The sequence below is a fragment of the Balaenoptera acutorostrata genome, chromosome 4, assembly GCF_949987535.1.
Source record: "Balaenoptera acutorostrata chromosome 4, mBalAcu1.1, whole genome shotgun sequence".
NCBI classification, from domain to species: Eukaryota; Metazoa; Chordata; class Mammalia; order Artiodactyla; family Balaenopteridae; genus Balaenoptera; species Balaenoptera acutorostrata.
Window position 1 is genome coordinate 27,725,339 of NC_080067.1, and position 16,257 is coordinate 27,741,595.

Consider the following 16,257-nt stretch of genomic DNA (forward strand, 5'->3'; position numbering starts at 1 on the left):
TTTTTGTCTATAAATAGCATTTATTTATAGTGCTATAAGGTTTTCTTTAACCCACTTTGAGAATGTCTTTTATTAGACTACTATTAAATTATTCCTACCTTAATATTTTTGGGATTTTAACTTGTTATTAAATTAAAGTCAAATTTTAACTATGTAAAATACAGACTAATGTAGTGGCAAAAGTAGATCATTGGCTGGCTGAAGGATGTACAGATTGCGAACGGGCACAAGGAACCTTTCAGAGGTGATAGAAATGTTCTGTATCATTAGTGTAGTGGTGGTTTCACAATACATGCAGCTGTCTACTCATTGGGATTGTGCACTTGGAATCAATGAAAATTATTGTGTGTAAGTTATTCCTCAGACCTGATAAGGAAAAGAAATTAAAATCAACACTTACTTAGATGTTACCAGCAAGTCTTACTGGTTTCTTTGCTCACCGTTGCTTTATATATTTTTCTTCTTTGTCTTAAATTTTTAAAGAAAACTTTAAAAAATGAAAAATGTACAATTATATTAGCTTTTTCTAGAATTTAGTCTGTGAACTTTGTCCTTTTTTTTCAGGTTAGATAATATATAAGTTTTTCTTCCAAAAAGAAGGAAATGAAGACAGTGTAGCTAAAACTTAAAGCCTCCTCGGTTTGGAATATACTGTTTTATTTTTGGCTGATGAGATATCTGTCAGTCATATTTCTCTGCTCTAGGTAAAACCCGTTTTATCTTTTTAGAAGCTTTAAGAAATTTTCACTTTATTTTTAGTATTCTGAAATGTTACCTATTTCTGTCTAGGTATAGGGTGTTTTCTAGTATTTTTCAATCTTTTCCAATCTAGACACAAAATGTGTTATTTCTTTGGGCATTCCTCCCCATCCCCTTTTCTGGTGGAATTCTTGTTAGATTTGTTGATATTCTGGTTCTGTCTCCCGTGTCTCAACAATCTCCATACTCTCTCTTTTTGCCCAGTATTGTAAAACACCTCGGTTTGATCTTTTAGCTCACTGAATTTTTCTTTGGCTTGGCTAGTTCTCTAGGTTAGGCCTTCTTCCAAATTTTTGTTTTTTAAATAGCTTTATTGAGGTATAATTGTGACATATGGTAAACTGCACGTATTTAAAATTAAAATGTATAACTTGAGTTTTGGTGTATATTCACCTATATGCATATACACATATTGTACCCATGGAACTATCACTCTAATCAAGATAATGAAAATATTCATCACTCCCCAGATTTCCTCTTTCTCATTTGTAATTCTTTTCTTTCCCTACCTCCCCAGTATCCAGGCAAAAATAGATCTGCTTTTTGACAGTTTAGATTAGTTTGTATTTTCTGAAACTTTAAATGCATGGAATCATGTAGCGTGTTCTCTTTGGGGTCAGGAGTGCTGAGTTCTTTCATTCAGCACAGTTATTTTGAGAAGTAGTTCATGAATAGTATTCCATTGTATTATATGCCAGAATTTATTTATTAATTCATCTGTAGATGTGCTTTTGGGTTGTTTGGAGTTTTTAATGATTACAAATAAAGCATTTACGAATATTCATATACTTTTTCTTCTGCGAACGTGTGCTTTCGTTTTTCTTGGTTAAATATCTAGGAATGGATTGGCTGGATCCTATCATAGGTATATGCTACTAACTTTTCAAAAAATTGTTTTCCAAAATCGGTTTTTGTTTTGGCACATTCCCACCAGCAGTGTATTAGAGTGTCAGTTGCTCCGCTTCTAGCTCATCACTTGGTATGGTCAGTCTTTAGAATTTCTAGCATTCTGGTGAGCATGTAGTGGTTTTGATTTGCCCGTCCTGGATAACTAGTGATGTTGAATATGTTTTCATGAACTGTATTGTTTTGCAATTCTCATTACATCTTTGATGAAGTTTCTGTTCAAAACTTTTGTCCATGTTTTAGAAATTTGTTTTGTTGTAAGAGTTCTTTATATATTCTAGATGCAAATAAGTACTTTATTGGTTTCATATTATGCAAAATATTTTTCCCAGTCTTTGGTTTGCTTTTTTGTTAGGTGTCTGGATTTTTTTTTATTATTATTATTTGACTCTTCTCCAGTTCAGCTTATCTACTAAGTTTTAAAGTTTTAACAATCAGAATATGAAATCAGATTTTGAAAAATTATTCTCTTACCTTATACTCTGTATTTTAATTATACTCATGCTTCCCCCCCTTGTTCTGTACCCTGTTATAACCCAGTTTTTTCAGGCATTACTTTCTTTGTTGCGTTTGATACTTTATTGGATTAGTTTTTCTTCTCAATATTTTGTAACTATTGGATCTCTGCACCTCCTCTTTGTATTTAGACTCCCTGTCATAGCATTCAGGGATGAGGCGTAGGTAGCCAAGAGCTGGTCAGGTATGGAGATTCTCTCCACTCCTTCAGATTTTTACCAACCCATCCAGGACCTTGCCCAGTTTTTATCCCAAGCCCCAGTGTTCCCTTCTTCATAGCATGTACAAAAATTAACACACAGTGGATCAAAGACCGAGACTTAAAGAACTAAAACTAAAAATTCTTAGAAGAAAATATAATTGCAAGTCTTCATGACTTTGGATTAGGTAATGTTGTTTTGGATATGATACCAAAAGTCAAGCAACCAAGGAGAACAATAGGTAAACTGGACTTCCTTGAGATTAAGAACTTTTCTGCTTTAAAGGACACTGTCGGCGCCCGGCGGGGCATGGCGTCCAAGCAAGGCGGGCGTCGGCTGGTGGCCAGTGCTGGGTCCCGGGCTGGGGCCGAGAGCCGGGGCAGGCGGGGCCGCTTTCTGCCTCTCGCTGGCCGCGCCGGCGGCAGGCGCCAGCGAGGCCTGTGGGGAGTGGCGGCGCAGCCGGGCGGGTGGGACCGTCGCCCAGGCCCTGGCCCGCGCTTGGGGAGCTGGTGCAGTGGCTGGGCTTCGCTCCCTTCGAGGTCTTCGTGCACCTGTTGGCCCTGTCGGTGTTCTCCGTGCTGCTGGCCCTGCGTGTGGACGGCCTGGCTCCCGGCCTCTCCTGGTGGAACGTGTTCGTGCCCTTCTTCGCCGCTGACCGGCTCAGCACCTTCTTCACCACTGTCGTCTCCGTGCACCTCTTCCCAGGACAGAGAGAAGCGGCTGGCCGTGCTCCGCCTTTTCTGGGTCCTCACGGTTCTTAGCCTGAAGTTCGTCTTGGAGATGTTGTTGTGCCAGAAGCTGGTGGAGCAGACTCGGAGCTCCGGTTCGGCCTGATCACGTCTCCAGTCTTCATTCTCCTGCAGCTGCGCATGATCCCTGCCTGCCGGGTCAACTAGCCTCGCAGGAGATAAGCTAGAAGGCGGGACCCCACGCTGAGGTCCCACTTCCGCTGCACCAGAGAAGTCTTGGGCTGAAAGCCACCTTGTGCCCTGCTGAGTGCCCAGCTTTCTCTCTATCAGTCATGTTTGAAATTGTTCCCTCAGCAGGGCTGAAAAGAGCAGCCTTGATTCTTAAACGTATTCCCTCTTATGCTTTGAATAGCTAATCTTGAATTGAGGTCCTGAGAAGGCCAGACAGTCCTGAACTCCTCTGACAGTTGGAAACTGCATATAAGTAAAATGTCCTGATGGGCTCTGAGTATTTTCATGGATCCTGGGAAAGTACCCACTGTGCAAAGGCTGCAAAGCTGGACTCGGGATTTCCCCGGGCCAGCAGTGCTGACCTGAGAGCTTACTGCCCCATCCCCCGAGACAAGACTTCCTTAGATGCTTGAGCTCTAAAAAGTGTGAACCAGATTGTGTCTCCTCCCCAGTGGCACTGGGGAGGATGGCTCTTTCTTCATTCCAGCCCAGGCAGACAGGAGTATGTTGAATAAGCATGATTAGGACCCTATCTGGGTATCTGTCGCCTGAGAAAAGAACTAGCTTTCAAGGCACTGCTTGGTTTCCTATCCCAGCAGACTGCAGTGTCACGACTTTTCCACCACCTCATGCCCAGCACTGTTAGCGCACCTGAGACCTTAGGCCACTCTAAGGGACTAGAGAGAGGAACAGGTGCTCTGATGCGCATAGCCATTGAGACCTACACATGGGAAGTTTGCAGATGGTCTCAGCCCATGCCTGTCGGCCTAAGGGCTTTGGTTTGATGCCAGTCGGGTGCCAAATGAGAACATTTGCTGAGATTAAAATAGGAATGTTTTACTGAAAAAAATAATAATAAAGGACACTGTCATGAAAGTGAAAAGACAACCCGCAGAATGGGAGAAAATAATTGTACATCATGTATCTGACGAGAGGCTCGTGTCTATAATATATAAAGAACTCTTAGAACTCAATAAGAAGACAACCCAATATAAAAATGGGCCAAGAATCTGAATAGACAGTTCTCTAAAGAAGATACAAATGACCAATAAGCTCATGAAAAAATGCTCAACATCATTAGTCATTAGGGAAATGCAAATTAAACCCACTAGGAAGTATTAATGAGAATGTGGAGAAATTGGAATCCTGCTGGTGGGAATGTAGAATGTTATAGATGCTTTGGAAAACAGTTTGGTACTTAACTCAAAATACTAAACAGAGCTACCACATGACCAAGCAGTTCCACTCATAGGTGAATGAAATGTGAATTATACCTCAATAAATAGCTCCTTATAAAAATTTGAATATACAAAGGACTTTAAATTTGTACTTGTCCATATAATTGATTTTTTTAAAATTATACCTGCCTCTGCTTTAAGTTTTTTAAAACTATAAACAGGTTGTTAATTTATTTACCAAGGGGAAGTTGTTTCTCATCAGAATTCTCTGAGGATAAGGCATAGTCTTTCTATTGTCTAGGTACCCTCAGGTAACTAGGAAGTTTGCAGAAGTGTGTTGAACAGGTGTGGATGTCCAGGCCTTGATGAAGCCTAATGACTGACCTGTTCCCTGCTTACATTAACTAGCGCTGTGGCAGACGTGGCACACTGAACAGGGCCCATCTGCACTACCTATTACTCAGCTAGGGTAGCTCAATTCGTTTCATCCCTGTCATTGTCAGGAATGCATCTGAGTAAATAACTGCAAGATACCGATATATAAGAACAGCAATTTACAACTTCTGTTTTTATTTTCAGGTATTTTTTTTCTTAGTGTAGGAGAAAGGCGGTTAAGTTGATAAAGTACTGCCATCCTTGTGAGTGGTCTTTCATATGTGGTTTTAATAAGTGAGATTAATTTTAGTTTTTAAATGTTAAGTTTGTTCTTGGTGAGAGGATCATATCAAGCAGGGGAAATTGGCTTCAGTGCTGAAAATCACTTATCGGTACACTCCCTACATTCAAAATTGACTTAATGGACACTAGTACATGGCATCAGGTTTGGGACATGGCTGTTAATCTGTGCATCTATTTTATGAACCTAACTTTTTTTTTTTGAGATTTTTTTGATGTGGACCATTTTTAAAGCCTTTGTTGAATTTGCTGCAATATTGCTTCTGTTTTATGTTGTGGTTTTTGTTTTGTTTTGTTTTTTTTGGCCCCGAGGCATGTGGGATCTTAGCTCCCTGACCAGGGATGGAACTCGCATCCCCTGCATTGGAAGGTGGAGTCTTAACCGCTGGACTGCCAGGGAAGTCCCAGCCCAACTCTTTATAGGAAGTTTTTACACTTTTGTTCGTGTTTGCTATATGTTCATTTGCTTTGTGACCGTTTTTATAAATCCGCTTTATATTATTTTTCCTGAAAATTTAAAATCAAATTTGAAAATGGTAAGCATATTTTCAGATGACTTTGAAACACCGCTAAATAATTAAACTCTTGGCACTTCTGTTTTAAACTTCTCCAGTTTAATATCTACTGCGTCAGTTGACAAACTACTGTGGCCTCCATCTGCCTCCTCTGTAAGTGAGGCTTTATTGGGTGGAACACATCCCCCACTCATTATCACATTTATATATTTGTACCCTGGTCTGCTGTGTGGAGGATTTTATCCATTAGTTCCTACAAATACCGAGATCTGAAAGAATGGTTTTTCTCCTGTATCTCATTAAACCATCCTTTGGGCTTTGCACGTATTTCATCTACCTCTGTAGTAAACTGATCACTTCTTTGAGATTGGTCTTCCTTTGTGTTTCTGCAACAGGATCGCTCTGTGTGATAGGGAAGTGATGCTGTCTGGAGGCGACATCCTGTGCTCCTTTCTTCCTTCTGTCCTTTCGCTCCCTATTTTGGCCTCCTGGTAATTGGGGCAGGGGGAGGACGGGGAATGCTGGTCTAAATTAAAATGAAATTGCTTTAACTGTTTCCCCTTTGCTTAAAAAAAGGGGAGGCAGTTTCCTGGCCCACAGGTAGCAAATGAAAGTTATCTAAGCTTTTGCCACAATCTGTTTCGGGGTCACAGGGTCTTTTGAGCATCACGAGAACGTTGTAGAGCCACTCCGCAGAAGAAAAATGGGTATATTCAGAAATGTATTATTCCAGAAGTCATAGAAGCTCTGAAGTTAATCCTTCTGGGGATGAGTGAGGGTGAAGGGTCCATAGAGTCCAGGTTAGGAACCCCTGCTCTAGCCCTTCTGCTAGGACAAATATTAATAAGCAGGTTTTGTGTTAAGACTGGAAAATAAAGCTGATGTTAATTCAACTTTGGGGAATTAAGTGTTCTCTACTATTGCTGTAACTGGGGATTTATTGAATATTCTTTGATCAGGTTTTTTTTTTTGGCCGTGCTGCGCGGCATGTGGGATCTTAGTTCCCCGACCAGGGATCCAACCCGTGCCCTCTGCATTGGAAGCGCGGAGTCTTAACCACTGGACTGCCAGGGAAGTCCCCTTTGATCAGTTTTTAAATGTTCAAATATAAATGTGTGACGTTAACAATATATTCTAGTATATAATCTTGATGGTGACCACTTATGATGTTAGATCTTTGAATATAGACATTTGAGAAAAATAATTCTAGATGTTCACAAAATAAATCACTGGCTTAGGATAGATCTTAGTGTTTCCAGATTGTGAAGAAAAAAAGGTTAAGCCCTTGGTGTTGAAACTTGCGTCTGCCAGCTCTTGCTGCGTGCTTAGCGGTGGAGTTGTCAAGTCCCACTGGTTGGGATGCTCCTCTCTTCACTTTTGCATGACGCTTCCACTCAACCAGTTTTTCCTAAACTTTATTCATTGATACCACCTTCATGATTTACCTTCTCTGCATGTTTCCTGGCTATTCTCTAAATCAACTCACTTTTTAAAGCCCAAATTTATGCTAATAATTACTGTGAAATACAGGGTTGATGCGCTAATTCTTTTTTTTTTTTTTTTGGCCGCCTGTGCGGCATGCAGAACTTCCCCTAGGATTGAACCCATGGCTCCTGTAGTGGAAGCACAGAGTCTTAACTGCTGGACCACTGGGGAAGTCCTATGTGTTAATTTTTTTGTTTGTCACATATACATACTGGGGGTTTTGTCCAACCTAAAATTCATCTTTTTTCTTTCTAGAGAGCATTAAATCCATTTCGGGAAACACTCCCTTATGTGCTGGAATTTTAAAGCTCTGATCTTGAATCAGTATGATCTGTGGAAGCTACTTGTACTTGGAAGTATCAGAGGAGAGGAGGGGGTCACAGGATGTGGGTGGGTGCTGCCTGCTGAAATACCCCTTGCTTGGGTGAATTCATATCGTTCTGAATATGAAGATACTTGGCTGTGTGCATGGCAGAGCTTGGAGCTGTAGCCTTGCAATGATGGGTCTGTTTTTTGACCCTGGCCACATCACACACACACACACACACACACACACACACACACACACACACACACACACACACACACACACACACACACACACACACACACACACACACACACACACACACACACACACACACTATATCTTCAACTTCATGAGTTTTATTTTCTTTTACAGGTTTGATCTTGCTCTTCTACCTAGTCTTTTATGGGTTCCTGGCAGCACTCTTTTCATTCACGATGTGGGCTATGCTTCAGACTCTGAACGATGAGGTTCCAAAATATCGTGACCAGATTCCTAGTCCAGGTAATTAATTATGTTGTGATTAGCATGGCTTCTAACAAAATTGGGTTATACTTTATCTTCTCCGTAAGTCTGTATTATATAGCCGGTAGAAGATGTTAAACTTCAGGGTTAGATAATGTGAAAGTTTTGATTTTGTTTGTTGTTTAATATTTACATAGTGATATAAAGACCTTTAATATTTACATAGTGATATAAAGACCTTTAATATTTACATACTGATATAAAAACCTTTAATATTTACACAGTGATACAAAAACCTGGCTGATAAATCTTGAGTCTTTTGCCAAGAGTAAGCAGAAGTGAATATTGAGAGTTAAAGTGAAGCCAGATTGATGAATATAGTTATAGTTATGAATGGTGTTTATGAATATTGTGTAGTAGTTTCACTTTGCTCTGAGTAATTTACTTATAAAGTATATGTTTCAGCTCTGGTGTGGGTTAGAGCATTGGTCTTATAAAATACATGCTTCATGTTTTTAATTGCTTAGTATGGAAATGGTAAGAAGTCAATAGAGAATAAAATGAGTATACTCTTAATATGTTGAATTATTCTCTATTGATTGTCTTAGGGAAAAAAATTTCCTCTAGGATACTGGAGAATGTACTTTCGTACGGAAGAAAATCTTAACTGGATCACTTGTTTAAGTCACATTTTCTCCCTCCTGATTTTATTCTTTTCAAACAGTTGGTCTTTGAATGCTAGCTCCGCTTTCGTTGGTACACACGGCCCTTGTCCTCAAGGTGCTGGCAATTTTTATAGAAGTAAATAACAATAATGTGCAGAACTCCAGTGTATCTAATTCCCAGAAATATGAACAACTTCCAGAGATGGTAGCAAAGGGACGGCTCTCCATGGAGGAGCGTGATTTGGGCAGCAGGCAGAGTGGGCACGCAGGCCAGGGAAGGTGGGAGTCTGCAGCAGGAGGTTTCTGTCTGCAGCAGTGGTTCTCTTCCAGCCGTGATTTGCCCCCCAAGGCCATTCAGCAGTGTCTGGAGACATTTTTGGTTGTCACAACTGCAGACGTGCTGCTGTGAGTAGAGGCCAGGGGTGCTGCTAAAAATCCCTACGGTGCATGGGACAACCTCCCACAACAAAGACTCATCCAGTCCAGAATGTCGTTAGGGCCACGGCTGAGGAACCCTAGCCTAGATCCTTGCCCACTGCATGGACTTCTCAGCTATATCAGCAGCGAGATTGAACCAATTTCCCCAACCAGTTTTCTTAGAAAATTTGTTCTAATGGCTTTTCCTTTGTTTGCAGCTAATATTTATCTAAATATCATGAATAACTCTTTTGGTCTGTTTGACCATGTATCTGAGACCAGCTCCATGCTAATTTTTTCCTCATCTCTCATTGTAGCCCTGTTTTCTTTCTACCTAGATGAATTCTAAGATAATTATTTCTCTTGCTGCCTTAAGTTATGTGACTATTACTATTGAACATAAGCTGATCTATTTCAGAAATATTAAACCGTTTATAATTGCATGAATAATATAAGCAGTAAAATGTGTTCAATATACTTTTTTAAGTATATAGTTTTAAACTGAGTTCCTTAAAATCATTCACCAAGTGTATTATAGTACTTAAAAACTAAATATTAGTTCAAATAAACAAATATATATGCACACTTATTCATATTATATATCAATATAATATTAGATGAATGTATATTAGTTTGTTAAATATGATTTTCTCTTCATAAAGGAATAATGGGTAATTAAATTTTATTTCTACTTGTATTTTCTAAGGTTTTTTTTGTTTTTTTTTTTTAACAATGACCTTATTAAGTTTATTTTTAAATGGCATCATTTCAATAATGTATTTGCACCTGGTAAAATAAATGCTAGTTTGAAATTGGTATGTGTATTAACATATACATGCATATAACATAAACACGTACCATCCATGCACACCCCTATAGATGCACACACATGCATACACACATATTCATGCTCCGATGGTTTAAATTGTAAAGACGTAAGAGTTACTGTAGTTTTCACATTCTATTGATGTTCATGGTTTGGGGTAAGCTGACTTTATTTGGAGGACGTAGGTGTACTGCGTCAAAAATGCAGCCGTACGGCACACTCCTGCTGTGTTTTTTTTTTACTTAAGAGTTTCAGACAGGCTGTTAAATGAACTAAGGCTCCAGGAGCATTGCTCAGCAAGATCTAAGAAGTAACTTGTATCAGAAATTCAGTTTTAGACATTCTGGTCTGCAGAGTTTTTGTAAATTGAGTCATTTAAAACTTCCCATAGAAATAAGTCATGTTAAAGGAATGTAATCTTTTTTTTTTATAAAGCATAGACATTTTCACATTTTTCTTTAAAATTTCTTTCAAACTGGATGATTTATTAAAAGTTGGGTTTTTCTTAAAGTTGGGTGTTTTTATACAGTTATGTATAAGCTGCCTTGATTCTGTTACTTTTTCACTTACAGTATATTATGTCTTGTTCCTCCTGTAAAACCTTAAAAATGAAAACATACAATTTCAGACATACACAGATGGTCATTTCATATACTGGATGGTCAGGCTTTATTTCTACATTGAACATTTTTATTAAAAAATCAGAAGGTTACTATTGATTTTGTAGTTGGTGGAGGGGTAAGGAAAAATAGGCATATGAGATCATCCAAATCCAAGTGACCTGGTATGTTGAGGTAGTAGGTGAATGGGGAATCTAATTGGGGCTCTTTTGTGCTGTATATGGAATAAGATTTGCTCTGCCATTTGGGAACATTGAGTGTTTCATCATAGTTGAGTAGCATCGGATCTATTGTAGTTTAACTCAAGAACCATGCAGATCAACAAAGGCAAGTATTTAGGATTTGAAAGAAACTGGGTTTGATCTAAAACGAATTAGATGTTTATGAGCAGCAATTTTTTTTTTGTTTGTTTGCTGCATTGGGTCTTCATTGCTGCGCACGGGCTTTCTCTAGTTGCAGTGAGCAGGGGCTGCTCTTCGTTGTGGTGCGCGGGCTTCTCATTATGATGGCTTCTCGTTGCGGAGCACGGGCTCTAGGCACGCGGGCTCAGTAGTTGCAGCACGTGGGCTTCAGCAGTTGCAGTACATGGAGAGCAGCAAAAGCAATTTTAATGAAAACTAAAACAACCTTATTATTTATTTTCAGATTCAATGCAAGGCTTATCTATAATAACTTTGATATATGGGGAATGTTTAGAAACTAGTGAGAATTTTAGGATATTTTTGTTTAAGTCTTTGTGCAAGGCTGAATGTAGATCTAATGCTTTTAAATTAAACAAAATTTTTTTATGAAGTAGAGTTGATTTACAGTGCTGTGCTAACCTCTGCTGTACAGCACAGCGACTCAGTTATACACGTACAGACACACTTTTGAGCTAATGCTTTTAAATCAAGGAAAGCTTAAAGTTGGACGCCTGATTGTTACAGATACATAGGCTTACATTTTCTGTTAATAAACTCATGTAAACATATTCTATATACATGGGTGTTGATTGCTAATATGAAATTGTTGGTGGTTATATGTCAATTCAGTATGAGAAAACCACATTTTAGTTATCGAGCAGTGTTTATTGTTGAAGGAAGAATATTTAACTGTAGAGTTAAAATTGTATAGGCCTCTTTCATTGATAAGGTAAGCTTTCTTTATGAATGTTTTCATACAGTTGTAATTTGAATGACAAAAGTGCTTAGACTTTGATTTGCTAAAATTTTCTCCGTATATTAATGGCAAATTGGCAAAACCTAAAAATATTTAATAGAAAATGAATGTAGAAAGTACAAAGTAAAACTTGCATCTTTTAAATTAAGGAACAGAGCAATTCTAACTAAGATTTAGAGGAGGTTTCTAATTGGTAATGTCCGACGTGATTTTGAAGACGTGGAATTTTTTCATTTTAGATGTCTCTTCATAGTCAGATAGAAGTGGGAGGTTCTTGATAATTTCAACCTACCCGTGAACACAATTTCCACATAGTTTACTGAGATCTTCCTTTTTAGAGATAAGAGGAAGGAGAAGGAAGGAGAGAAGGGAATTTGCTGTAATTAATTTCCCCCCTTTTCTTTTATCTCTATAGGGCTTATGGTTTTTCCAAAACCGGTGACAGCATTGGATTTTTCATTCAGCGTGTCTAATCCAGAGTCCTATAGAGGGTACATTAATGACCTTAAGAAATTTCTAAAGTGTAAGTATGTTTTTTTTAGAGTAAGTTAAAGATTTTAGTTATTGCAGAAACTAGGACCAAATTATGATGACTTTTAGAAACATTATTATTAGAGTTTGTCTTGCCTTTTTCTTTCTTTCTGTGAAACACAGTCAATTGAGAGGACTTAGCAAGTAGAATTTACGATTATTCATGATGAATTTATGATTAGTCCGTATTCTGACTTACGGAAAGCATAGGGGCCTAACCCTAATGGGCAGTTGATTTGATTTTTTTTATCTACCCTTTAATAAGTACATGAGTAAGTTCATTGAAGCATAACATTTATATCTGCATCAAAACAAATAGCATGTGACTAATGGAGCAAAACTGTATTATAAAATGATGCCCGTAAGGATCTGGACCTTTGGATCCAGTGTAGTGCTTGCGGCGTGGGGACGAGGAATGGTGTTCGTCATTAAAAGAAAAAAAGTTTGTGTATCGGTTGTGAGTTTTTCAGAGCTACTGGTTTGCAGTGCTTTCTAATAGCCGTCCTGGCCCAGTTTTCTCTTCCGTTTTGTCTGCCCTGACTCCGTGTTATTAATATTCACGCGAATAGCCATCAAGCGCCATGGCCTCTGGGTTCGCGGTTGCCACAGCTCTTCCTCAGCCATGCTCTCCTGCAGTTGCTTCTTAGAATGTGCAGGACTCCATTGCCAAGGTCGCTGATGGGGCTCCTACGCAACCTTCTCGTTTGCTTAACTTGCCCTCGCTCTTTGTCTCCCTCACTGGGACTTCCAGTTCACTGACCCTTTTATTTTATCCCAGCCTCTCCCCGCTCAGCTTCCCTTCTGGTCAAGCTTGTCAATTCCATAGTCTTTCATTTCATTTTTACTCAAGCCAGTACTCTAAAATCCCTCGCCTCTTAGCCTGTTTGTCATAAAACTTGCAAGTAGATGAAGCCGTGTAATGACCCTAGATGAAGCCCTGTAATTCCTGGATGGAGCTCTTCCTTTGAGCCTGCCCTCTGTAGACTAATTAGCACTGTGAATACTTGATCACCTCCCTCAAATGGATCCCATCTACTGCCTGGCAATCCTGCTGAATTTCCCTGGGTAATTCTCTGAAGGGATTATTTCCAGCCTCTACTCAAAACTCTAGCTCCTTACCTTTTCCCCTATAACTCACTTTCTTCATATAACCTGGTTTCCTACTTCGAGAGAAACTAGAAGTACTCAGGTGGAAACTCCCCCAGTTTCCTCGTTACCAGTAAAACCAGCCTTCAGTTGCAGCCTTTTTGTCTGTGATTTTCCTCCTGCTCTGACAAGGGGGGCTGCCCTTCCTCTTATCTAAGTCCACCTGTCCCGGTCACGTTTTGCATCTCATCCCCTCTCACTGCCTCAAGCATTATGCTAATTACTAATCCTTCTCATATATGTTTAGCCTCTCTGTTGGATCCTTTCTGTCAACATGTAGAAATCCTCAACTCCCTCCTATCTTAAATCAAAAACCTTTCGATCCTGCGTCTTCTACTACCTACCTTCCTAAATCTCTTGCCCTTGAAAGTTAAATATATATTTATTATTTAAATAGAGATGTTTTTGTGAGAGTATAATCCATGGTTTGAAAACCAAATAGTAAAGAAAGGCTTATAAGTAGAACAGTAGTTCCCTGCCATACTCTGTTCTAGCTGCAGTCCTGTTCCTTTATTCAACAAATACTTCTTTTTGAGGGTCTTTTTTGTGTCAAGCACTCTTCTAATTTACATCAGTGAACAAACAGAAAATTTCTGTGTTTGTGGAGTTTTTATAATCTAGTGGTGTTAGAAGGTAATAAGTGCTGTGGAGGAAAATAAGGCAGAGAAGGGAAATAGGGAGAGTTGAGAGGGCTGCAATTTTAAGCAGAGTGGTCTGGGAAGACCTCATTGAAAGGGAATGTTTGAGGAAAGATCTAAGGATGAGGGAAGTAGCCATGGAACTACCCAGCAGTAGGTGCAAAGGCCCTGAGGCTCACAATGTCCAGTGTGTTCAGGGTTCATCAAGGAAGTCAGAGGGGCTGGATGGAGTAAGTGGGGAGAGAGTAGTAGGAGATTGAGGTCAGGGAGTTAAAGGAGGACCAGATTGTGTAGGCCTTAGAGGCTGTTGTTCAGTTCTTTGACTTTCACAGTGACCAAGATGGAGGTTCTTAAGCAGAGAATTAACATCATCTCACTCAGATTGTTAAAGGATCACTCAGGCTGTTTTTTGAGACTAGACTGTAGAGGGGAATCAGGGAAGCTGGTTCGGAGGCCATTGCAGTCACCTAGATGAGTGGAGATAGTGGCTTGGCAAGGTCGGGAGCAGTGAGGCTGTGAGAAATCGTCTGATTCTGGATACATTTCCAACAGGAAATAACTTCATGCTTTTGAACTTTTTCTTACGGGATTTTTCTTCTGTATCTTTAAATACAATCTGTTGGCTCTTGATTTATCACTTTTATACATTGTCTTTACTTCCTGCCATGTTAGATGAGGATTTAGCTCACATGCCTCAGACCTTCCCCTAATCTCAATTCAAAAGTAATTGAATTACTGTTTTATTTTCATTATTGGTTGCCTTCTTATACTTGTCTTTACGTCATATTCTACCATCTGTAGAGACTCTCGTCTAACTCCCTTATTTGTATACTGTCGTTTGAGATGTTCTCTTACATCCCTTTTTTTCTGGAGAACTCCTCCCTAGAGTCCTTCCCCTCTGCTGCAGTCTGTACTGGTTTCTGTTTAGGGCTTCTACTACCCAGCTGTCATTTGGGGAGTTCGTTTGATCCCTTTCGGATTGGATTCACTGTTTCTTGGCTCCTGCCTTCTTTTTCTTTCTTTATTCCCTAGTTTTTGTTTTTGTTTTTTTATAAATTTATTTATTTATTTATTTATGGCTGTGTTGGGTCTTCATTTCTGTGCGAGGGCTTTCTTTAGTTGCGGCAAGCGGGGGCCACTCTTCATCGCAGTGCACAGGCTTCTCACTGTCGCGGCCTCTCTTGTTGCGGAGCCCAGGCTCCAGATGCGCAGGCTCAGTAGTTGTGGCTCACGGGGCTTAGTTGCTCCGCGGCATGTGGGATCTTCCCAGACCAGGGCTCGAACCCGTGTCCCCTGCGTTGGCTGGCAGATTCTCAACCACTGCGCCACCAGGGAAGCCCCTATTCCCTAGTTTTGATGGAGTATATTCTCAAATAACTTTGTAAGGAAAGATACATGAATACTCTTCCATTGTATGTATACCACTATACTACTTCACCATAAAAAAGAATGAAATCTTCCTATTTGCAGCAACAGGGATGGACCTTAAGGGCATGATGCTAAGTGAAATAAACAAAGACAAATACCAAATGATCTCACTTATATGTGAAACCTAAGAAACAAAACAAATAAGAAAACCAAGCTCATAGATGCAGAGGACAGATAGATTGGTTGTTGCCAGAGGCAGCAGGGGGCAGGGCTGAAGTGGTGAAGGAAGGTCAAAAGGTACACACTTCCAGTTAGAAATAAATAAGCCCTGGGGATGTAATGTACAGCATGGTGATGATAGTTAACACCTACTGTATTGCGTATTGGGACATTCCTAAGAGAGTAGATCTTAAAAGTCCTCATCACAAGAAAAAGATTTGTAACTATACATAGGGACAAGATGTTAACTAGACTTGCCGTGGTGATCATTTCACAATGTGTACAAATATTCAAGCATTCATTGTGTTGTACACCTGAAACTAATGTTATATGTGAATTATATCTCAATTTGTATTTAAATTAAAAAAAATTTTTTAAGATACATGGAATGTAGGTTTTTAGTCCTTTCATTTCTGAAAATGACTTAATTCTGCTTTTATTGTTCGTAGTTTAGCTGTATATAGAGTTTTAGTTCCTTTGTATTTGCCTTTTTCTGCTCAACAGTGTTGGTTTTTTGTTTTTGTTTTTAAATGTACTTCCTTAGGGTTCTAAAATTTCCAAGTGTTGGTGTCAGTCTCTAAAATATCACTTTGCTGGAAACTTGATGGGGTCTTTCAGGATGAAGAGTTAGATTCTCCAGTGGAGGAAACTATTATTGAAAATTTCCTCACCTCAGTTTTCTGGTTCTCTTTCTAGAGCTATTCTGTTAGTTGTTGGGTTTTGGATCTCTTGTTTTTCTCTCA

General features: G+C 39.4%; 1 protein-coding gene and 1 pseudogene across 1 annotated transcript in view; both read left to right on the forward strand.

Moving 5' to 3' along the window:
• The window catches only part of ATP1B3 (ATPase Na+/K+ transporting subunit beta 3), a 41,823-nt gene that overhangs the window by 11,821 nt on the left and 13,745 nt on the right, over positions 1-16,257 (forward strand). The window contains exons 2-3 of the mRNA XM_057545724.1: positions 7,837-7,965; positions 12,028-12,135. Coding sequence (XP_057401707.1) covers positions 7,837-7,965; positions 12,028-12,135 — 237 coding nt within the window. The remainder of the gene's footprint in view (positions 1-7,836; positions 7,966-12,027; positions 12,136-16,257) is intronic.
• Positions 1,600-3,277, forward strand: LOC103019880 (transmembrane protein 203-like; annotated as a pseudogene).